The sequence below is a fragment of the Pristiophorus japonicus genome, chromosome 2 (genome assembly GCF_044704955.1).
Source record: "Pristiophorus japonicus isolate sPriJap1 chromosome 2, sPriJap1.hap1, whole genome shotgun sequence".
In the NCBI taxonomy this organism is placed as follows: Eukaryota; Metazoa; Chordata; class Chondrichthyes; family Pristiophoridae; genus Pristiophorus; species Pristiophorus japonicus.
In genome coordinates, this window is record NC_091978.1 from 198,589,071 (window position 1) to 198,613,949 (window position 24,879).

General features: G+C 47.1%; 1 protein-coding gene across 1 annotated transcript in view; it reads left to right on the forward strand.

The window, feature by feature from the left end:
- The window catches only part of lgi2a (leucine-rich repeat LGI family, member 2a), a 152,550-nt gene extending 128,985 nt beyond the window's left edge, over positions 1-23,565 (forward strand). The window contains exon 8 of the mRNA XM_070863441.1: positions 22,748-23,565. Coding sequence (XP_070719542.1) covers positions 22,748-23,565 — 818 coding nt within the window. The remainder of the gene's footprint in view (positions 1-22,747) is intronic.
- The last annotated feature ends 1,314 nt before the right edge of the window (positions 23,566-24,879 follow it).

The following is a 24,879-nucleotide window of genomic DNA, read 5'->3' on the forward strand; positions in this document are numbered from 1 at the left end:
CTGTTTGGAGGTCTGTACACAACTCCCACTAACGTTTTTTGTCCTTTGGTATTCTGCAGCTCTACCCATATAGATTCCACATCATCCAAGCTAATGTCCTTCCGAACTATTGCCTTAATTTGCTCCTTAACCAGCAATGCTACCCCACCTCCTTTTCCTTTTATTCTATCTTTCCTGAATGTTGAATACCCCTGGATGTTGAGTTCCCAGCCCTGATCATCCTGGAGCCACGTCTCCGTAATCCCAATCACATCATATTTGTTAACATCTATTTGCACAGTTAATTCATCCACTTTATTGCGGATACTCCTTGCATTAAGACACAAAGCCTTCAGGCTTGTTCTTTTAACACCCTTTGTCCTTTTAGAATTTTGCTGTACAGTGGCCCTTTTTGTTCTTTGCCTTGGGTTTCTCTGCCCTCCACTTTTCCTCATCTCCTTTCTGTCTTTTGCTTTTGCCTCCTTTTTGTTTCCCTCTGTCTCCCTGCATTGGTTCCCATCCCCCTGCCATATCAGTTTAAATCCTCCCCAACAGCACTAGCAAACACTCCCCCTCGGACATTGGTTCCGATCCTGCCCAGGTGCAGACCGTCCGGTTTGTACTGGTCCCACCTCCCCCAGAACCGGTTCCAATGCCCCAGGAATTTGAATCCCTCCCTGTTGCACCACTGCTCAAGCCACGTATTCATCTGCGCTATCCTGCGATTCCTACTCTGACTATCACGTGGCACTGGTAGCAATCCCGAGATTACTACTTTTGAGGTCCTACTTTTTAATTTAGCTCCTAGCTCCTTAAATTCGTTTCGTAGGACCTCATCCCTTTTTTTTACCTATGTCGTTGGTACCAATGTGCACCACGACAACTGGCTGTTCACCCTCCCTTTTCAGAATATCCTGCACCTGCTCCGAGACATCCTTGACCCTTGCACCAGGGAGGCAGCATACCATCCTGGAGTCTCGGTTGCGGCCGCAGAAACGCCTATCTATTTCCCTTACAATTCATTTGTGAGACAAGTACGCTAGACTGGTGACATACATTATCGATACGTACTGGGGATCGGTAACCGGTGCGTAAGGACAAGCTAGTGCCAGAACTGCTGGATGGTGTCGAGGCAGTCTGATGGTGGCGCGGTGCCCAGTGCTGGCAGTGGGAACCCTATAGCTCAAGTTGCCTGCTCTTGGGGCTGTTGCCGTTGCTCCTAGCGTCGGGCAGGTTCACAGATGCCTGTGACCTCCCTGTCCTTTCTTTGCGCCCTGGGTCGCTGCTGCTCCCTGAGGAGCTGCCGTCTAGCAGTGCACAGGGAACTGCTGACTTGCTAGCCTGGCCGTTGTTTGGTTTGGGATCCTGGCTGGTCCCGGTCCCCTTTGGGAAGACCGTTGCGGGTGACCCTTTTTTCCCAGGTCTGGTCTTGGTGGCGATAGTGTCTGGGGGCTGCGCCTTAGCGCGGTTTGCTCTTTCAGGCTCATGGCGGTTGGTGTCATCGGGTGCCTGAGAGGTGGCGCCGATCAGGGGCAGGGTATCGATACCGGTGCCGTTGCCCTCCTGAGATCGCTTGCTCTGCAGCTCGTGTATATTGGCTGCTTGTGGCCATACTCCATGGTGCATAACTCTGGTTCCAGGGATGCAGACTACTACAGTGTTGGGTAGCTCGCTGGACCTGTGTGCTCCGATGGGTCTTTGCCCTCTTCATTGGCAGTGTGCAGTTGAAATCCTACATCGCACAACGTTTCATTACTTATTGTGAATACCCTGTAGCTCCGATCGCAATCGTGTGACTTTTCCTTGCTTGTTGCATCTACACAACTCTGGTCGTCAATTACACATTTTACATCTAACTCACAGTTGCTATTACATTGCTTGAGTGTGTAGAACTGTCCCTTTAAGTGTGGTAGGTTGCAGGCCTCCTTTAAGAGAGCCTTGCTTTCTTTACCCCAATCCTCTTCTCCGTTTGGTGTCACATGTTGCTCCATCAGCGCTGCACCTCATGGTCTGGCTGCCGCCATCTTTTTCTTCAGCGCATCACCTCGTGGTTCGGGCGCCATCTTTCCTCCATCCACGATGCGGTGATCCTCTTCTCCCCGAGTTCTGCCACCGAAGCTGGGGAGTTGCCTTTGGATCCTATTTTATTCCTCCGGAGTCCTGCCACTGGAGCCTGGAAGGTGCGCTCGGGTCGTCCTAGCTGGATCATCTCCACGCAGTCGTGCTGGGCGGTCTGTGCCTCGGGTGCTGTGCTGGTCTGCTCTCTGGTGCAGGATCCAACCTCAGGTGAGGGCTTGCTTTGCCTCTGAGCGCAGAGGATGTCGATCATTGGAGGGTTGAAGTCTTCCCACTTCCAATGGATCTTCTCCATCCACCTTCTTCCAAGTAGCGTTGGTCCATCACCTGCAACAACCCACAGAGGTAACTTGTGCACTGCGCCATCATGGAGTACCTTTACATTCGCGCTACCAACGACTGGGATAAGTTTATCGGTGTAGATGTGCAGCTTTGCCTGAACCGGGACCAACTTGGGTCGTTCAGCTTGATTGTCCCATAGCTTCTCAAAGTCTTCTTGATTCATTACTGACTGGCTCGCCCCTGTATCTACTTCCATGAAGACTGAAACGCCAGCTATCTCGACTTCCATCCTCAACGGGGAACACTCGGCGGTGCAGGTAAATATGCTATATACCTCATCGTGGGGCTGAGCTGTCTCTCTGCCTATCATTTCATAATCCGCGCTGGATTCATGGCCATCAACAGACTCTTCATCGATGCAGTGAGTCATATTTCTCTTACACATTTGCTGGAGGTGGCCCTTTGTGCTGCAGCCTTTACATACATAGTCTTTAAAATGGCACTGGTGAGCCCTGTGATTCCCTCCACAACGCCTGCATGGGACTACTCGGTTAGCCCCCCTCAGCAGACTCTGAGTTAAGGGATTCGCGTTCTACAGTCCAGCCTCAAAAAGGCGCCACTCTGTGCACAGTACTTGCCGAGTTTGAGTCCTGAGGGTGAGTCATCTGCCTAGAGCCACAGGTCGAGGTCATGAATGCCAGGCTCACAGAGATGGCCTTCTGCAGTGTGACTGTGGTATCCGCCGACAGTATCTTATGAAGTAGGCCCTCATGGCCGATTCCGATGACAAAGATATCTCGCAGCGCTTCGGTGAGATGGTCGCCGAAATCACACGGTGCCGCCAACCTCCTGAGATCTGCAGCATATTTCGCGATTTCCTGACCTTCGGGCTATCGGTTGGTGTAGAATCGGTGCCTGGCTGTGAGGATACTCTCCTTGGGCTACAGTTGCTCATGGATCAGTGTTACGAGCTCCTCGTATGTCTTGGTCATTGTCTTCGCTGGTGCCAGCAAGTCTCTGATGAGGCCATAGACGGTGGACCCACAACTGGTTAGCAGGATAGCTCTGTGCTTGCCAGCCAGTGTGGCCGGGTTGTCTCCTGCCAGTCGTTTGCTGTGAAGAAATGGTCGAGCCTCTCCAGAAAGGCATCCCAATCATCACCATTGGCGAACTGCTGCAAAGTACCAAGGGTAGCCATTTTTGCATGAAAGTCCGTAATCTCGTCACCAATTGTTATGTTCTTGGATGCTCTGATAATGACTCCACGAGGCAATGTGTTGTACTTGAACTGTAGTGACCTTAGTCCTTTATTGATAACTCCAGAGTGAGGATCACACCTGGTGGCCTGCCTTTTATACTGGGCCAGGCACACCTGTACAGGTAACATGCAAGTCTCCCACTGCTGTGCCCTCTGGTGGCACACCTTGTGATAGTACAAACAGTAGCCATGTAGGATACATGACACAAAGATATTGCGTTGCTTCTGCCTGTGCTGCAATGGAAGCTGCCACATCGCCTCATGAAGTTCAGATCCACACTGTCTGTCTAGGAGTCCACCATCACCTGCACACTGGCAATGAAGGGCTCCATGATGTGCGCAGAGCTGTCCACAATGCGGGAGGCGGACTCCTCCACGCTCCTTAACACTTGCGACAGGCTCTCGAGCTCCCTTTGCCATTGCACTTATCATTTCGGGTGACTTTAATATGCACATAGATTGGGCTAACCAAACTGGAAGCAATACGGTGGAGGAGGATTTTCTGGAGTGCATAAGGGATGGTTTTTTAGACCAATATGTCGAGGAACCAACTAGGGGGGAGGCCATCTTAGACTGGGTGTTATGTAATGAGAGAGGATTAATTAGCAATCTCGTTGTGCGAGGCCCCTTGGGGAAGAGTGACCATAATATGGTGGAATTCTGCATTGGGATGGAGAATGAAACAGTTAATTCAGAGACCATGGTCCAGAACTTAAAGAAGGCTAACTTTGAAGGTATGATGCGTGAATTGGCTGGGATGGATTGGCGAATGATACTTAAGGGGTTGACTGTGGATGGGCAATGGCAGACATTTAGAGACCGCATGGATGAACTACAACAATTGTACATTCCTGTCTGGCATAAAAATAAAAAAGGGAAGGTGGCTCAACCGTGGCTATCAAGGGAAATCAGGGATAGTATTAAAGCCAAGGAAGTGGCATACAAATTGGCCAGAAATAGCAGCGAACCTGGGGACTGGGAGAAATTTAGAACTCAGCAGAGGAGGACAAAGGGTTTGATTAGGGCAGGGAAAATGGAGTATGAGAAGAAGCTTGCAGGGAACATTAAGACGGATTGCAAAAGTTTCTATAGATATGTAAAGAGAAAAAGGTTAGTAAAGACAAACGTAGGTCCCCTGCAGTCAGAATCAGGGGAAGTCATAACGGGGAACAAAGAAATGGCGGACCAATTGAACAAGTACTTTGGTTCGGTATTCACGAAGGAGGACACGAACAACCTTCCGGTTATAAAAGGGGTCGGGGGGTCTAGTAAGGAGGAGGAACTGAGGGAAATCCTTATTAGCCGGGAAATTGTGTTGGGGAAATTGATGGGATTGAAGGCCGATAAATCCCCAGGGCCTGATGGACTGCATCCCAGAGTACTTAAGGAGGTGGCCTTGGAAATAGTGGATGCGTTGACAGTCATTTTCCAACATTCCATTGACTTTGGATCAGTTCCTATGGAGTGGAGGGTAGCCAATGTAACCCCACTTTTTAAAAAAGGAGGGAGAGAGAAAACAGGGAATTATAGACCGGTCAGCCTGACATCGGTAGTGGGTAAAATGATGGAATCAATTATTAAGGATGTCATAGCAGTGCATTTGGAAAGAGGTGACATGATAGGTCCAAGTCAGCATGGATTTGTGAAAGGGAAATCATGTTTGACAAATCTTCTGGAATTTTTTGAGGATGTTTCCAGTAGAGTGGATAAGGGAGAACCAGTTGATGTGGTATATTTGGACTTTCAGAAGGCGTTCGACAAGGTCCCACACAAGAGATTGATGTGCAAAGTTAGAGCACATGGGATTGGGGGTAGTGTACTGACATGGATTGAGAACTGGTTGTCAGACAGGAAGCAAAGAGTAGGAGTAAATGGGTACTTTTCAGGATGGCAGGCAGTGACTAGTGGGGTACCGCAAGGTTCTGTGCTGGGGCCCCAGCTGTTTACACTGTACATTAATGATTTAGATGAGGGGATTAAATGTAGTATCTCCAAATTTGCGGATGACACTAAGTTGGGTGGCAGTGTGAGCTGCGAGGAGGAAGCTGTGAGGCTGCAGAGCGACTTGGATAGGTTAGGTGAGTGGGCAAATGCATGGCAGATGAAGTATAATGTGGATAAATGTGAGGTTATCCACTTTGGTGGTAAAAACAGAGAGACAGACTATTATCTGAATGGTGACAGATTAGGAAAAGGGGAGGTGCAAAGAGACCTGGGTGTCGTGGTACATCAGTCATTGAAGGTTGGCATGCAGGTGCAGCAGGCGATTAAGAAAGCAAATGGCATGTTGGCCTTCATAGCAAGGGGATTTGAGTACAGGGGCAGGGAGGTGTTGCTACAGTTGTACAGGGCATTGGTGAGGCCACACCTGGAGTATTGTGTACAGTTTTGGTCTCCTAACCTGAGGAAGGACATTCTTGCTATTGAGGGAGTGCAGCGAAGGTTCACCAGACTGATTCCCAGGATGGCGGGACTGACCTATCAAGAAAGACTGGATCAACTGGGCTTGTATTCACTGGAGTTCAGAAGAATGAGAGGGGACCTCATAGAAACATATATATTCTGTCGGGGTTAGACAGGTTAGATGCAGGAAGAATGTTCCCAATGTTGGGGAAGTCCAGAACCAGAGGTCACAGTCTAAGGATAAGGGGTAAGCCATTTAGGACCGAGATGCGGAGGAACTTCTTCACCCAGAGAGTGGTGAACCTGTGGAATTCTCTACCACAGAAAGTTGTTGAGGCCAATTCACTAAATATATTCAAAAAGGAGTTAGATGAGGTCCTTACTACTAGGGGGATCAAGGGGTATGGCGAGAAAGCAGGAATGGGGTACTGAAGTTGAATGTTCAGCCATGAACTCATTGAATGGCGGTGCAGGCTAGAAGGGCTGAATGGCCTACTCCTGCACCTATTTTCTATGTTTCTATGTATGGCCATCACCCTTTGTGTGAACTCGCCCTCCAGGGACATGGCTCCTGAGTTTCCTTTTCCCCTTGACCATGCTGTAGTCTGCTAAGTGCATCATCCAGTGCAAACCCCTGACCTAAGCTAACCTCTAAGGACCATGTCATGTGAGTGAAGCAGTGAGGCAGTGCTTGGCTCCTCCACCCCTCCTCATCCTCATTCCTCATCTTCTCCCTTGTGATTGAGTTTCAGGGGGTTCAGTCACAGGCTGCTCATCTGCTGGCTGGTTATCTGAAAGCATAAATGGCACAAGAGTCGTGTTAAGGTGAGGGCAGAGGGCAGGAATGGAGCAAGGAAGGCAGACAGTATGAGGAGCTGGAAAATGATAAGGCCTAGTTTAGCGAGGAAGTGGGATGAGAAGAGGGGATAAAGATACCATTGTTGCCCCCAGTGGGCTCGACATCTCCGCTGGCCATGGTACCCATCACCTGTGGGCCAATGAGCCGCAGCACTCGATCCTCTAGGTCAGTCAGCTGGTGCAGTTCAGCTTCCCCCCATTCCCAGTCTGCTCCATTCTGTTATGTGCCATCTTGGCCTGCAAAAGAAAAGAACCTGTGTGAGTAAGAGTCCAGTTATGTATGTGGAAGATATGCCTGCCATGGTTAAATAGCTGTGAATGTAGGCAAGGCATGAAATGAGGCTGTTACTGTGAGTAGGCACAGATGGTTGGTGGATGCCTGCTGGGTGAAGTGCTGGTTTGCAGAGTGTGCACAGACAGAAGCTCAGAGGCTGGTATGTAAGAGTTGTACAAACATGTACTCACCTTGCCCACCCGACTGAGGTCATTGAATTTCTTGCAGCACTGTGTTGGGCTTCTATCGACCACAGTGCTGGCCGACACCTCCGCAGCCACCTCTGCCCACATGGCCCTAAAAACCTGTGGAGGTGGCCTTCTCCCAGAAGGAGGAAACAGTGCATTCCTCCTTCTCTCCACTGGCCCCACCAATGTCTCCAACGCCAGGTCATTGAACCAAGTGGCCCTTGCATGAGGTCTTAAAGCAGCCATCGCAGAGCTTCCTTGAAGCCCTCAGTCAACTCCAGAAATGATGAAAATGATCAGGTGCTGCCTGAAACGACATCCTCTAAGAACTGGAATGAACCGCAGGCTGATTATCACTGAATGAAAGTCAGTTGCAATTGGGTACAGCCCCTGGTAATAGCGCCCCTGCAGCACCCCACTGAGGCCATTAACGCCTCAGATACCGCTTCCCTTAATTTCTGAGGGAAAAGTGCCCAATTTCCCACAATTTTGCAGCCGATCTTGCCGGGCACTAAATGTTAAAACAGATAAAACTTAGCGCCCAAAACACGGCGCTACTGAATTTCACCCCTTGAGATGTGGACTCAGAATTTATTTCTGCTGTGCATTGAATTGTTGATCTCAACTGTGACACCAATGAGAAACACACATTTGATGCTAGTTGGCCCAGCTGGGAGAAGAAAAATCAGTCAGGGTCTCTGGTCCTCATCTTCATCCATACATGAAAATCAAGTGAGGGCAGGATTTGATTTAGCCATGATGATTTGATTTAGCCATCCGCTGTCTGGGGCCACACATGAAAAATGGCCACTCGGGTGAGGTAAAAAAGGGATTCTGGTGCCCCCTGCCCTGTACGACAGAATGGATTACCACCTTTAGGAGAGGAGGGGGATAAAGTAATATTAATCATATCTTGTTTCGGTTTATGTAAGTGTTTGAATGCAGTGTGCTAGTTCTGAACATAGCTCACGTTTTATGCAGGTTTATACAATTTATAAACTAGTGGTGTGACTTTGTGCACCAGTACAATCAATCTTTTCCTGGCTAGCTACCTACTATAAAGATCAAAGATGTTACTCTTATATCAGTACAGCCAGCACACTGGATTTTATTATGCCAACTTTACATTATTTATCTGTGACTCAGTCAAAAAAACTGTGGCCAGAGAGTAGGCATGGCTTCAGGACTATCTCAGTAAGCTTAAATCTAAAAACTAAATTGGCAATGCAGTAGAAATACAAATGAAGATTATAAACCAAAAATCAGCAATGATCCAAACATAGGAGAGAATTTTAACCCCAAAAGTTGAGTGGGTTTGGGCCGGGTGTGAAGTTAAAATTTTAAAAACTTGAAACCTGGACCCAACCCATTTCGAACCCACCCACTTCTGGTTTTAACGGAGGTGGGACGAGTGCGGGCAACCAACCCGCTCCCAGGAGGCAGGTCCCTCATTTAAATATTTTAATGAGGCTACGTGCCTGACTTTATTTGTGTCACAGCTTTGACACTGGCCAGTTGAAAGGAGGCGAGGACTGCTGGATAGAAGAGAACTGCTTATGGGCCAGGAGGAACAGGTGCGCTTTCCCCGGCCTACCAAGCTACCCTGTTAACTTCCCCAGTGATTGGACCACTTGCCTCCGCGATTCAATGCCCCTCATATCTTCCACGGGCCACCCTCCCCGATCTCCTCCCTGATCTCTCTGGCCATCCCGCAATCTGCTCCCCTCCTCCCTGATCTCTCCACGCCCCCAACCCCCATTGATGTCTCCCCCCGATCCCCAATCTCTCCCTCCTCTCCGCTCCCCGGCTGTGGCCTGGTGCCACAGGCCAAGCTGCCTGATATCAACCAGTCTCTCAATCTGGCTGGCTGCAGCTGGGAAACGGATTCCAAAAATGACAATCAGGTCCTGCTGTTAAATTCGACGGGACCTGAGGGAAAACCGTTCTTCCGGGTTTCCCGACCACTAAACAGGCCCCCTGCTCCCTCCCCGCCTCTTTGTTAATATCAGGGCCATACTTTCAGCTAAATAGAAACTTAAACAACAGTCGCATCAAACAAACACAAAAAAGAATGATTTTATCAGTTGTTAAAGTAAAACTTTCTCTAAAAATGCAAGAAAATAAACTAGTGGAAGATCAATAATCTTTTTCCTGACCTGGTCAGTCAGGTTTCAGTGATTCTAACTGAGGAATTTCACAAAGTGAATTGAACTAACATCAATGGGGAAGAATGCCAAAGGACTGCAATTAATAGAACTATTTTTTTATTGTTCTAATTGATAGTCCTCAGTAACAGGAATTCAGCAAGATAGTATTTCAGATTCCAGGGTTTGTCCTCAGAAGCAGAGAGCTGGCAAGATATGTGCAATGATTCATGAGAACGGTGATGATGTCCACTATTGCCAATCTGATTAATATTCACCTTTCTTTGTTTCCCAGCCCCTGTAATATGTGCAGGTCAGGCAGCATCTGTGGAGAGGAAGCAGAGTTAACTCTGCTTCCTCTCCACAGATGCTGCCTGACCTGCTGAGATTTAAGTAGGGAAGTACTCCATAAGACTGAGTACTGTGAGCTAAAACTGATGTGACCTTAGTCTCTTTAATACAACTCCAGAGTGCCTAAGCAGCATGGCAGACAACCTTTTATACTCCCGTGCACGAGGTGTGCAGGTGACCCTTGGGCCTCCAACAGTTGCGCCCTCTGGTGGCAAGTCTTACACAGTTACAATGTTTACATACATAGCAATTTCCAGCATTTTCTGTTTTTATTCCAGATTCCAGCATCCGCAGTATTTTGCTTTTGTATCCCTGTAATATGTGTTCGTGGAAAATAATTATAAAGTAATGTAACAATTTGATTGCTAACAACATTTCTTAAATTTTTTATTTACATTTTGCACACCATTTTTAGTTCATTTCTCGTTCTCTTTTGGAGATTGTCACATTACACACTAGTCTTCACCTCTTGGAGTGAAGAGGCGACTGGTTTTCAGGCCGCGGTCACTGGCACATTGTAACTCGTTGCTAGGAGGTGCACAAGCGGTGCATACAATATAGTCATGGAGACCAATAATGCAAGCACCCCATATTATTTGATGTAGAGGCCTGAGACCTGAGGCCTACTTTGCACCTGATGTTTATAGTGCACCAAAGTATGAACATGAAGTGCTTTGAGCACAGTGTATGCTAAGCTCAATTTAGCCTACACTTTTATGTTACTGAAGATTCCTTCCCATGATACATACAGGATGTGAGAGCATACATGTCAACCTAGAAAATTAGCAAAAGCTGGCCAACAGCTTCAAAAAAATTTTCACAGCCCTCAAAAGGCAATAACTCATGAAAAGACTGAACATGTGAAAAAAAATTGTTACGCAGGCTTTGTAACTTAAACAGTAGAGAGACCTAGGGGTTCAGATAGAGAGACCCAGGGGTCAGATAGAGAGACCCAGGGGTCAGATAGAGAGACCCAGGGCTCAGATAGAGAGACCCAGGGCTCAGATAGAGAGACCCAGGGGGTCAGATAGAGAGACCCAGGGGTCAGATAGAGAGACCCAGGGCTTCAGATAGAGAGACCCAGGGTTCAGATAGAGACACCCAGGGGTCAGATAGAGAGACCCAGGGGTTCAGATAGAGAGACCCAGGGCTTCAGATAGAGAGACCCAGGGGTCAGATAGAGAGACCCAGGGGTCAGATAGAGACACTCAGGGGTCAGATAGAGAGACCCAGGCTTCAGATAGAGTGAACCCAGGGGTCAGATAGAGAGATCCAGGGGTCAGATAGAGAGACCCAGGGCTTCAGATAGAGTGAACCCAGGGGTCAGATAGAGAGACCCAGGGGTCAGATAGACAGTGCTCAAATTCGGCAGAAAGTTCCCGAAATAGTTCAACAGTCCCAGGAATGAACGCAACTCCGATGTGTTGCAGGGCCTGGGTGCTCGTCGAATCGCCTCTGTTTTGGATTCGGTGGGCCGAATTCCACCTGCAGCAACCCTCCTGCCCAGAAACTCAACCTCAGGAGCTAAGAACACACCTTTAGACTTCTTGAGTCGCAGGCCTACCTGGTCCAGTCGGCATAGAACCTCCTCCAGGTTGTGGAGGTGCTCCTCAGTGTCTCGACCCGTGATGAGGATGTCGTCCTGGAATACGATCGTTCCAGAAATGGAGTTAAGCAGGCTTTCCATGTTTCGTTGAAAAATCGCGGCCGCTGATCGAATGCCAAACGGGCACCTGTTATAAACTAACAGTCCCTTGTGCGTGGTGATGGTGGTCAGTAGTTTAGATTCGTCGGCCAGTTCCTGGGTCATATAGGCTGAAGTGAGGTCCAACTTGGTGAACAGCTTGCCGCCTGCCAGCGTGGCGAAGAGGTCCTCCGCTCTCGGGAGCGGGTATTGATCTTGTAGGGACACCCGATTGATGGTGGCCTTGTAGTCCACAGATCCTGACAGAGCCATCCGCTTTTAGGACGGGAACAATGGGGTTCGCCCAGTCGCTGAATTCAACAGGCGAGATGATGCCCTCTCTCAACAACCGGTCCAATTCACTCTCGATCTTTCCCCGCATCATATACAGCACCGCTCTGGCTTTGTGGTGCACTGGCCTGGCGTCCGGGGTGATGTGTATCACTACTTTGGTGCCTTTGAAAGTCCCGACGCCAGGTTGGAATAGTGAATCGAATTGTTGTAGGACTTGTGAGCATGAACTTTGCTTCACAGATGACATTGCGTGAACATCCTCCCATTTCCAGATCATCTCGGCAAACCAGCTTCTCCCCAACAGTGCGGGACCATTGCCCGGGACAATCCAGAGCGGCAGCCGATTCACTAACCCATTGTGTGTGACAGCCAACATTGCACTGCCTAGCACCGGAATGATTTCTTTAGTGTAAGTCCATAATTGTGTCTCAATACGTGCTAATTTGGGTCTACTGGCTTTAAGTGGCCATAGCTTCTCAAATTGCTGAATGCCCATGAGTGGCTGGCTGGCCCCAGTGTCCAGCTCCATGCATACTGGGATACCGTTTAATAAAACCCTCATCATCATTGGTGGTGTTCTGGTGTATGAACTGTGAATATTCGCCACATGGACCCGCTGAACCTTGGCGTCCATCGATTTGCCCCAAAAGTCATCCTGCCTCAAAGAACCCTCTTCTGGTTCATCCGCCTCATATATTAGTCCGGTTGCAGACTTCCTGCACATTCCAGCTAAGTGGCCATTGAGATTGCAGTTCCTGAGAACAAACTGTTGAAATCTGCAAGATCTAGTTGAGTGTTTTCCCCCACACCTCCAGCATGAGTTAAAGTTTCCATTGTTGGGAACAAAGGGACTATGGCCAGGCATTCCGCGCTGACTGTCCCTTTGACTGCTCTCAATCCCGGGCCGCATTGTCCACTGTGATGGCGTGAATGTCCGTTGAGCCGGCCATTGTCTCTGTTGAAGTCCTACTCTAGGGTCTGTTGCTGCCTGGGGAGTGTCGGACTGCCCCTGCCTGCCTGCGGGGCTCTGAGTCGCATTGATGATGTTGACCCCCTGATCCATCGCTGCGTTAGAGGTAGAATTGCACGCATATATTATTTCCGTCTCTTCCTCCCCCACCATGAAAGTTTGAGCCACCAACGCCACCGCTTCCAAGGTCAAATCCTTGGTCTCAATTAATTTTTGGAAAATTCCCGCATGACCGATGCCCTCGATAAAGAAGTCCCTTAGCATCTCCCCTCTGCAAGCGTCTGTGAACTTACAGAGGCTGGCCAAACGCCGGAGGTCCGCTACGAAGTCCGGTATGCTCTATCCTTCACGACGTCGGTGAGTGTAGAATCTGTGTCAGGTCATATGTATGCTACTCGCCGGTTTGAGGTGCTCCCCGATCAATTTGCTAAGTTCTTCAAAGGTTTTGTCCGCCGGCTTTTCGGGTGCTAGTAAGTCCTTCATGAGCGCGTAAGTCTTTGGTCTGCAGCTGGTCAAAAGATGAGCCCTTCGCTTGTCGGCCGCTGCATCCCCCAGCCATTCTTTCGTAACGAAGCTTTGCTGAAGCCTCTCGATAAAATCGTCCCACTCTTCCCCAACACAGTACCAATCCTCTGTGCTACCGGTGGCCATTCTCGTGGGTTGTGAATTCCCATTTCTCGTCACCAATGTAAAGTCCTTACTCTATAGTATGAAACCACACGAGGCACATTCTGGGAACAAGGTCACTCTGTGACCTTAACTCTTTATTCACAAGACTCCAAAGACGATGACCCTGCGTGGAACCTCTCTTTTTATACCTGTGTGATCAGGTAAGGAGTGTCTCCCACAAGTTCACCCCTTGTGGTCAATGTGTGCATCTAGGTTGAGTGTATACAGTAATACAGTGGTGTTACATTGTGGTTACATACATGACAGAGCTGTTGCATTCTGAGTGGCTTAACCAGTCACATGATGTTCGCAATACTCAATAAAACCCCAGTTAATTGAGTTCATGTTATCTACGATGAGGCATGCAGTTGTGAACCTCGTGGATGAACTGATAAGGTTCAGTTTGATTGTTAAACCTTTGCTAATAAACCAGCTAGTTCTTTACAGCAAATGTGCAGCTGTGAATTCTTAAGCAAAGAGCCCATGAAGCAAATACATTACAAAGGCCAAAACACATTATTAGTTTGAGCCTGTATCACCTTGTCCTACTACTACAGTTTAGTTCAAACTTATTTTTTAACAACAGAATTTTCCACGTGGTTTAGTAGTTTTTAAAAAATGGCAAATTATGCAGGTTTTCATACAACAAAGACAGTTATATGAGGAGGGGAGAAGCTCCACATTATGTATTTACTGAGTTTTAATATAATTCTTTACCAATGAGAATCTTCTCTTGTGATGTAATTCCAATCAACTGGAAAGAGTCAAGCAGTTTAAAATGATTACTTAAGAGAGTGAGGGTGAGGTTAGGAGCCATTTCTTTAAATAGAGGATTGTTGGAGCTTGGAATGCTTTGCCAAAGGAAGTAGTTAAAACAGATATCATGGTATCTATTAGGGGAAAATTGAATAAATATTTGAAGCAAAGGAGCAATGGGGTAAGAGTGGAGCAGTGGGATTAGTTTTGGATTATTCTTACAAAGAGCTGGCACAGACACAATGGATCAAATAACCTCCAAACTTCCATGGTTGTACAGCTTAAAAATAATATTCTTTCACTTGTATTGGAGGAGGGAAAAAAATAAAAGCTTAAAGGGAAAATCCAAATGTTGATGGCTCAAATTTGGGTGATACATTCCTACAAGGACCTGGGGACATGTCCCTCAGAATATATTTTAATTTTTACATTAAGAATTATGCATTCTGGTTAATTTGAAACAGTTTAAGACTTCATAGTCTAAAAATTCATTTTGCAGCTGTAAAATGCCTAAGCATCCCATATGGCAGGCAGTGTGCGTGCACTCATTCTGCTCTGGAAGTGCACCGCCCACCATATTGGTAAAGATTCCTGTATAGGGCTTGCACCGGAAATCGGCATTAGGTCCTGCTTGTGGCCCCCTTTCCAACATTCATTATTGACCGACAGCAGCATGCACGTGTAGTATTCTCAGGTGCTTGGCGGCCAAACCAGCAGCTCTTAAAGGGATCATCAAAGCCTTTCGAAGGGATCTCTGTAAACAATGACTTTGGTATTTTGTGATTGGTTTATGGTTGTGTATCTCTGGGCCTCTCTCTCTTAGCTATCAGAAATGTAAACATTCCAATTACAAAACATAGGTGGTACTCAGAGTCTTCAAAATTCAACTTACTTATTTTTTCTATGACCTGTTTTCTCTCTCCTCACCCCCACTGGGACTACCACTAGCCACTCCTTCGGTGCCCAGTGCAAACGAATGGCAGTGGGAGGTGGGGGGTGGATCTTCCTGGTGTCCGCTCAGGTTACCATTACTTCCTAGGAAGGTGGCGGTAAGGCTAGAAGCGGTGGCAATGTCCTTTGGTCCACCAATGGAGGAACAAGACCTTCTCTAATTTTGTGCCCACTTGCCTTCCTTTATAGACCTCAGTCTCTGCCAATTTGCCTATGTTTGGGGCTCTTCTGCCCCTTTTGATGCCCAACCACCTCTTCTGATGCTGCAGCAATGGTCTTTCAGCAGCACTACGGCAATTTTGCGGCCAGACTCTAGCGGGATCCATCTTGGGGGCATGAATCTCACCTGAAGGTCACTGTGTATCAGTACTGAACATTAGAATATAAAAACATAAGAATTAGGAGCAGGAATAAGCCATAGAGCCCCTCAAGCCTCCGCTAATCAATAAGATCATGGCTGATCGTCAAACTCAACTCCACTTTCCGCCCAATCACCCCCTAGAGTCCAAAAATCTATCTATCTCAGCCTTGAATGTTCTCAACGAATCAGCATCCACAGCCCTTTATGGTAGAGAATTCCAAATATTCACAACCCTCTGAGTGAAGAAATACCTCCTCATCTCAGTTTTAAATGGCTGACCCCTTATCGTGAGACTATGCCCCATAGTTCTAGACTCTCCACCCAGGGTAAACAGCCTCTTAGCATCTACCCGGTCAATCCCCTTCAGGATCTTGTATGTTTCAATGAGATCACCTCTCATTCTTCTAAACTTCAGAGAGTATAGGCCCAATTTATCCAATTTCCTCTCATCCCAGGAATCAATCTAGTGAACCTTCGTTGCACCACCACTTTGGCAAGTATGTTCTTCCTTAGAGAATGAAACCAAAACTGTGCACAGTACTCCAGGTGTGGTCTCACCAAAGCCCTGTACAATTGTAGCAAGACTTCTTGGGGTCGAAATTGTCCACCGCCCGAAACGAGGCGTGCCTACCGCTTTTTGCCGTTCATTAATGCCGCAATGGATGCAGCGGTCATTAGACCGAAATTCAGCAATTTTGCTGAAAAAAAGGAGCGGTGCGGTGTTGGTGGTGGGAATGGGCTCTTTGCAGCGGTGTGGGTATGGACTGGCCGATTAGGCCGAGAAATTCAGCTGATGCCGATTGACTGATAACGAGGCAACAGCTCCCTGTCCTTCTTAAAGGGCAGGGTTTACAGCTCGGCCCTGAGCACTGAGTTTGTCTCTGTTGCTTGTGAAGGAATGGCTAATGCAAAACATTTAAGGAGGGCCAGTCACTTCTCAGATGTTGAACTTGAGACCCTGATCCAAGCTGTGGAGGGAAGGAGGCATGTTCTCTATCCGGACACAGACAGACCGACTCGCGCCGTGTTTGTGAATGCCTGGAGAGAGATCGCTGTGGAGGTGTCAGGGACCTCCATTCATGACTGCACCATCACCCAATGCTGCAAAAAGCTGAACCACATCATTCTACAGAAGAAAGTGAGTACATGTTTCCCAACTCCTCACCTTCTATCTCTGAGCCTCTCCTTCACCTCTTAGTTCCCACCTTCACTGTCTAGTCACTGAAGCACCATTTGATTGCTCAGACATCTATATCTGTGTGTGTATATACTCTCAATGGAAGCTCCCTTTCATGTGAGAGTTACAGTAATGGATCCCACTTGCACTAATTGCCGAGGTCTCATGTCAACAACGCTTCTTTACTTTGCAGGCCATGTCTTCCACAACCGTTTGCAATAACAGAGGACTGATAGGGGCGAGGCCGATTTCCAGTAGCTCAGTGATATGGAAGAGAAGGTGCAGTGGCTAGTAGGCCCAAATGTTACCTTCCCTGTTACCGCCGGTCGTGTGGATCCCGTTGGGGACAGCGTCGGTAAGTGAAGGCCTTCCTTTAATGCCCTCTCTTCCTGACTGCCCAAGCACTTACCAGTCAATTACTTATATTTGTGTGCAAGTTGCTTGCTGGATGATGCAATGCCGTACCTCACCCTGACAGAACCTCTTGTGCCACTTATGATTGCAGATGATACCCTGAGTGTCAGCCAGAGTCAGACCCTTGAGGCGAGTGTGAGCCAGAGTCAGACCGAGACCCTTGAGGCGAGTGCAGACATTGGTGGAACGTCCGATGAGGGTGATGAAGAGGGAGACACTGCTGCCAGCACCACATCACTGCTTCTTACATTCGCACATGCCAGCTCAGGTACTGGGAGTACGCAGTCGTTGTAGTTAGATTTAGGAGAGGGGTCTGCACTGGATGATACACCAGGGTCTAGTGGGTTGCAGCACGGTCAAGGGCAAAGGTAACCTCAGGTGCCATCTCTCCAAAGGTCAAAGTCGCACGTGAGTTCTGCTGCAGAGGACTCAGATGAGCCCCTTGATGTGACAGCTTTTGAAACAAGGGTGCAGGCCAGCATCCGCAGATGTTGGGGGCAATGGCAAGGGTGCCGGAGAGCTTTTTACACGTGGTCAGGAGCCTGGAGGAGTCTGCCTCCTGCATTGCGGACAGCTCTGCGCACACCATGGAGCCCATCATTGCCAGTGTGCAGATGATGGTAGACTCCCAGAGTGACCGTGCGGATCCAGCTGTGTTGATGCATGCCGTGGGTGATGTGGCAGCTGCCTTTACAGCACAGGCAGTAGGGAACCAACGTCTCATGCTGTATTGGATAGGATGGTTGCTGGCCTGGAAGCTCAGAATGCTCTCATGCACTCTGAGCAACAGGCCACAGAGTGTTTTACTGCTGTCATCTCTGGTGGCATCGAGATTGTATCTGCTCTCATACAGTCTCAGCTGGATGCCACGCAAGATCTGACTGCTGTCATCATGGCTGGGTCCACCACGGTCCACCGGGGGCCTTCCGGTGTCGTGCCACACCACCCAACTGTGCTCCAGCAGATTGGTGGGGATAGTGAGGTGCCACCCCAGGGGAGTGGCGCAGGCTCCTCGGACCAGGATCCAGATGTGGTCTCTCAGGATCACAGCAGTCCTGAGCCGAGACCTCCCATTCCGCCATTGCTGCCAACCATGGCTTCGCCCAGCCAATTCTGACTGATGGCACCGAGGAGGATGCGGCCTAGTCTGTAGCTGGCCCTTCCAGAGCTGGACATCTGTAGCTTTTACACCTAAAACACAGCAGCCTTCCCAGAGCCATGATGCAGCCACAGGGAAGACATTGCGGCATAGTTGCAGAATAGGTTTGCATAAGAGGGGTTATAAGGAAATGCACAAGGGTGAGAATTCTAATGTGTATGTTTGTCTGCACCATTATTTCTTGTGTAATAAATTTTTTAATTGTGTTTGAATATCCCTACAGGTCTCTCATTTCACTGTGGGGAATGGTGTGTGAAAGAACTCATTGGGTTGACCATGGAGATGCACAGATGAAGGCAAAAGTGCGCATGAACTCAGTGGAAACAAGCAGCAATGAGACGGTCTCGGACTTCCCTTGCAGGGTCCTGATGGCGACGCCGCCTCCTGCGTAGCCGCCAACCCACATCCTGGTCCTCCTCCTGTGCCTCCTCCTCCTGCACGTCATGCTCCTGCACCTCCTCCTCCTCAGGTGGTACTGCTGCCTCGTCCTCCAATGGTTGTGCCCTCATGATTGCCAGGTTGTGAAGCATGCAGCAGACGACCATGAATAGGGAGACCTGCTCAGGCATGTACTGCAGCACTTCTTCTGAGCGATCCATGCAACGGAACCTCTAAGGATTCCAATGGTCTGCTCAATGATGCACATGGTGGCTGAATGAGAGTCATTGTGCGATTGCTGCGCAGCAGTCCTTGCGAAGGGGAGTCAGCAGCCAAGTGCACAGTGGGTAGTCATTGTCTCCAAGGAGCCGGCCGCAATCTTGGTTTGGCCCAGCAAAGATGCCTGGCACACCGGTCTGCCGCAGGATGAAAGCATCGTGGCTGCTGCCGGGCATCAACTGCCATAATTTTGCAGTTGTGGTTGCACACCAGCTGGACATTGAGGGAGTAGAATCCCTTGCAGTTACGGAACATCTCGGGATTGTTCTGTGGCGTCCTCAATGCGACGTGGGTGCAGTCCATGGCACCCTGAACCCTGGGGAAGCCCGAAATCCTGACTAATCCGGTCTGCCACTCCAACTGCTTCTCCCTGCTCATAGAGAAGGATATGTAGTCCCTCTTCCTCTTATACAGAGATGGAACTATGCATGACAAACTATGAAAATGTTTGCAATGTCTGCTGTTGCAGCTTGAAAAGATCCAGATAGAGCAGTGATTGAGGTTGCTGGTCTGGCTGTGGGAGATTGCACAGCTCCGTGATGACGTCTTTGCAGAATCACAGTCTCTGGAGACACTGGTCATCTGTCAGATTCATATAAGAGAACTGCTGTCTGTAGACCCTTTCACGATAGGGCCTTCTGCCACCACATCAACGTAGGCGTGTTCCTCTGACAGCTACCTCATTGCCTTCTCCCTTCTGCTGTTGTTGGTCTCACCCTCTGTAGCCTGGTGCTGGCAAGCATCTGTCTCCTCTCCATATATCCCACTATGTGGTGCTGGGGGTCTGCGTCTCTGACCCTGACTCGCCTCCTGACGACAGGCCCTTCCTGATGTCCTTCCTGGTGCCCCTCTCTGAGGTCAGCTCTGTCGCCATCTCTGTGGTCTTCGACATGTTCCTCAGCCATATGTGCTGTGGCCCATGCCCACTGCCACTGTAGCTGTTGGAGCCGGCGCTGCCTTCTCCTGCATGCCTCCCTGCCATGCATAATGTGCAGGAGGTGTTCTGCTACCAGCACTGACCCCATTTAGTAATCTTCCTCAAGCCCAGCCTCCTCAATCAGCATCTTTGTTGCAGAGTATGAAGAGCCTAGCCCACTATTCTTCAATTCCAGCAACTCAAGAAGGCAACTCTCAATGGTTTAAACCATCGGAAATAATCTGGCCAACCATGCCTTTAAATGCTGCTGGCAGTCTTCAGCAAGCAATGTGTACTGACCCAAAAACCTGTCATTGGCACCTACAGGTGGCAGGAAGATGATTTAAGGGTAATTTAGCTTCTGGGGCGGTTCCGAGGCGGTGTGCGATCTGATGACGACTTTAACGACGCATATGCAGGAGCGAGGCGGAAGTGGGGGGAGTGGAGCGGATACCTACACTGCCGGAACTATCCATCAGGGCATTACCGCGAGCGTCGGACAATCCGCCACGACTCAGCTGCCATTCCGCTCCGACCCATGGCTGCTTTCAGGCGGTCACGGGCCTTATAGAAAGGGGAAATTTCGGCCCTTAAGTATTTCACTCTTAAAGACTCTAATTTTGGACTTATGTATTTCACTCTCATTGACATCTAACCAGGGAAACGGGTTGGGGTTTGGATAGCTTTGGAGAAGAAGGGGAAAGTCTGACTGTGTGCGATTTTATTTTTCGTATGAGTCTCACTATGTCTGTTAGTAATTAGCATGTCAATGTAACAGGTGATAAACAGGTAAGATAATTAAAGGCTGATTGCTTCAAAATTCATCTAACTTTTTTGAAAAATGAACTAAATTATGATGAGGACAACATTGTGGGGCCGAAATCGCCCCTTTTTATAGCCCTGTTAGTGCCTCCGGGGGGTGCTTATGGGGCACAATGGAGTTTTCACCTGGGGGAGGGGGGGCGCTACCGCCTCCCGGGAAATTGCCCTGGATGTTTGGGGGGGCGCTGTGCCGGTAGCACTGCGCCCTGCGATTAACGCCCCGGGCCAGGGCACAACCAGCAATTACATCATTGCCATGCATGCCGACCCCTTACCGCGCCGCACCAACACTTTTGTGCCCCATGGGGGAAATTGCCCCGCGGGCTGCAAGGCTGGTGCGGGCGGATGTTTGCGCAGCTTCGTGGGTCGCGAAGCTGGCAGACATCCACCGCCGAGGCGCTCCTTAAAGGGGAGGCCCATAGTTCCCCGGACCGTCATTTTATTTTGTCGGTTGGCTCTTGCGTCAGCCCGACTTTGACTCGCATCGACTGGCCTCCATCGTGCAGCCTGGCACTACGTTTTGGGTGCCGCCCGGTCACTCAGGACCCTGGTGGCCCTGTAGCTGTCCACTACAGGGCCTGCTGAGTGCTCAACCGCCCTCCCCTTTAATTGAAGGAGCATCCACACAGCGCTGGCCTCCGCACACTGATGCCCTGGGAGCACCCCTCAAAGGAAGCGGAGCACCGGAGACAGCGCTCCGCTTCCTTTGAGGAGCGCACGGCCCAATTCCACATCGGGGGCGGGACTTTCGGGCTGGTCAATAAAAGTCAGGGCCCAGGAAGTTTACCGCCCCCAATCAGGGCGATGGCAATTTTGCCTCCTGTCTCTGTGAGCTATAACCATGTTTTCACCTCTCCGTAACTCTGTAACCTCCTTCAGCCCTATAATTCTCCGAGATCTCTGCTTTCCTCCAATTCTGGCATTTTGCGCTTTCTTGATTTTCATCGTTCCACCATTGGTGGCTGTGCCTTCAGCTGCCTAGGCCCTAAGTTCTGGAATTCCTTCTTAAACTTCTCCATATGTCTATCTGTTCCTCCTCCTTTAAATTGCTCCTTAAAACTTATGTCTTTGACCAACCTATCTTAATATCTCTTTAAATGAATCGGTGTCAGATTTTGTCTGATAATGCTCCTGTGAAGTGCCTTGGAATGTTTTTACTACATTAAAGGAATTCTATAAATGCAAATTGTTGTTGTACTGAATAGTTTCTTCTATGTCTTTCTCTCTTTCATATACACACACGACCACAATGCCTCTTTATTTAAAAATCTCTCCGTATAACGTTTAGCTGAATAAAGATTTTGAAATTTGTTCTCTAGCTTTTCTTCAAATAATTTTGGAAAACGTTTGAGCAGGAACTGCTACCATATCCAATCAGTACAGCTGATTGAACAGTGCTAATGTAACATTAGGTACACTGTAGATTCACACACTGCACCATCCAAATTCAATGCAATGTCACAGCTTTGAGCAAAAATATCAAGTCCAACCCCTAGCTTTTGGGAAAGGCATTAAAGGACACAAAAACAATTCAATCAATAAATTTAATCATGTTATTGTGAAATATGTAATAATTTTGATATTTAAAATTTGTTTAAATCCTTATTTTGGATATTAGAAATTTCAGATTCCGAGAAAAAAACATCTCAGTTACAGATGAAAAAGAAATTCAGGAAATATTGTGTGATTTGAGATTGCCCAGATTGCACAATCACAGGGTGCTATACACTCACTATGAAATAACCACTATTATGTGTAACAGGTTGTGACATGGAAGTGTGACACTTTTCACTTTGAAAATACCTATCACAGCACCACCGTCAGGAGTAACAAGTACTGCTGGTGCTTATAATGAATTTTCACGGCTATGTACCAAATGTAATATATTAGAGTTATAAATCTCAATATTTTCACATTTGTGATGTTGCCACCTGACAAGACTCTTGAAACTTGCTTGAGTCTTTCTGATTCGAATAATGCCCTTTTCATTCAGAGGGTTCATCTATAAATGACTTTCACAGTTATTGAGGTGTTTAGATTTGTTAGTGTACTACTTTGCCAAATGCATATAATGTGAAATAACAACATTGTGCTATTTTTACAGGTCAGTCGATAATTGGATGTAAAGCAATAACAATTGAAGAGCAAGTCTTTGTTGTAGTTGTACAACTCTTTGGTGATTCTGCCATTTACAAATATGATGAAAGCTGGACCAAATTTGTGAAATTTCAAGAGATCAAAGTTTCTAAAATTTCAAAGCCAAATGATATTGAGGCATTCCAGATTGATAATGAGTGGTTCTTTATTATAGTAGACAGTTCAAAAGCTGGGTTATCAACAATATATAAATGGAGTGGCAAAGGATTCTATTCCTATCAGACTCTGCACAAATGGTTCAGAGATACAGACTCAGAGTATGTCAATATTGATGGGAAGCCATGTTTAATATTAACAAGTCGGTCACAAGATCCAGTAATCTTTGAATGGAACCAAAATACAAAGCAGTTTGTCCAGAAAAATGTAATGCAATATATGGAGGATGTTATTGCTGTGAAAAGTTTTAGAATTAAAAATGACCTATTCATCTGCCTGACAAGATTTATTGGAGATTCTAAAATAATGAAATGGAATACAACGCAGTTTGTTGAAATGCAAGATCTTCCTTCTCGAGGATCAATGATACTGCAACCATTTTCATTCAAGGACCGACACTATTTGGCTGTAGGAAGTGACTACACTTTCTCTCAGATTTATGTTTGGGATAGTCAAAAGAAAGCCTTTACAAAATTTGAAGAAATCTATGTACAGGCCCCTCGGTCTTTTACTGCTGTATCTACAGATCGAATGGATTTTTTATTTGCCGCAAGTTTTAAAGGTAGCACTCAAATTTTTGAGCATGCAATTGTTGATTTGAGTCTGTAACTTGATGAAAAGGTACTGAATCAAAATAGAGGGTCAATTACATTGCTAATGCATCTTTGGTACTGAAAGCAGAGGAGGCTGGAGCAAATATAAAATATTAAATTACAGATGTACAATTAGAAGAAAACAGGGCCACAAAAAGTTAGCAATCAGGTAGTCTTTTTCTTTCAGTGTTTGATGGCTTTCTCTCCAGTTATTTGGCAAGGATACAGTTGCATTGACTATCTTCGTGTAAATTGCCAAACTCAGAACCAAGAAGATATTTATTGTCTATAACAAAGTAATTTTAAAAATGTGCATTCCTTTTACTGTCAGTATACTAACAGTAGTAAAAGTATTTACGAAATGAGCACTTGTTCATTATTAACATATATTCTATGTTTAGGATATGCATATTACAATTCTAACATCTAATGTTAGTTAAGCAATAAATACATATGTCCAAGTTTTATGTAATCTTATAATGTACAACAGAATAAAATACTGTTCCTGAATTAACCGAGCTATACTGTGCTTACAAAATGCTAGCACGATCATGGCACTTTTCACTCACCTCATCTAGATAGTCATTTTTTGCTGGTTTTAATTTGAGTATTTTCACTGCTCAAATATGTTCACTATAACATATGTGTGATACATTTTACTTTCTAATTTAATTTGGCAGAAAGAACTGGACAATTAAGGGGGAAATCTACTGAACAGCAGAATGGCAGTGGTGATGATTCTACAGGAAAGTCCACCTGCCGGCTTCCATTGTCAGAATTGTTAGCTTGAGATGGATATCACTCACACAGATACCGTTTTAGAAATAACACGGCTACTAGCAACAGTCCATCTGTTGCTGGAATGAGGATGTGACAAAGGAGCTTGGTATTGTTTGTCGAACAGTTCCTATGTTCCTATAAATTAGAATAGGGTACCCTGGCTGCAGCAAATGATGCATCAAATTCAGCAAACTAAATAAATATTTAGAAATACTCATCAATATTTTAGTTGACTTGTGAACGAAGCAGGCAATTGCACCAATTGTTGAATTGGTATGTGTGATCATCAATTCACCCCAGCAGCCTTTTATATTTAAATACGATAGTGTATTCTGCAAAATAACAGTGACATGTTAAAAATTATATTTAATAACAATGAACTCAAGCCACATCAAACCTATCAATACCTATCTCTCCATAATATTCTGCATTCTTTGGACCAATTGTTTTAATATTAAAAATGGATCCATCTATGTACATAAATGGTATAAACCATCAATGTATGGTGTGCTACTGAGCCATATGGGGATTTAACAGTAAAGACTGCGTG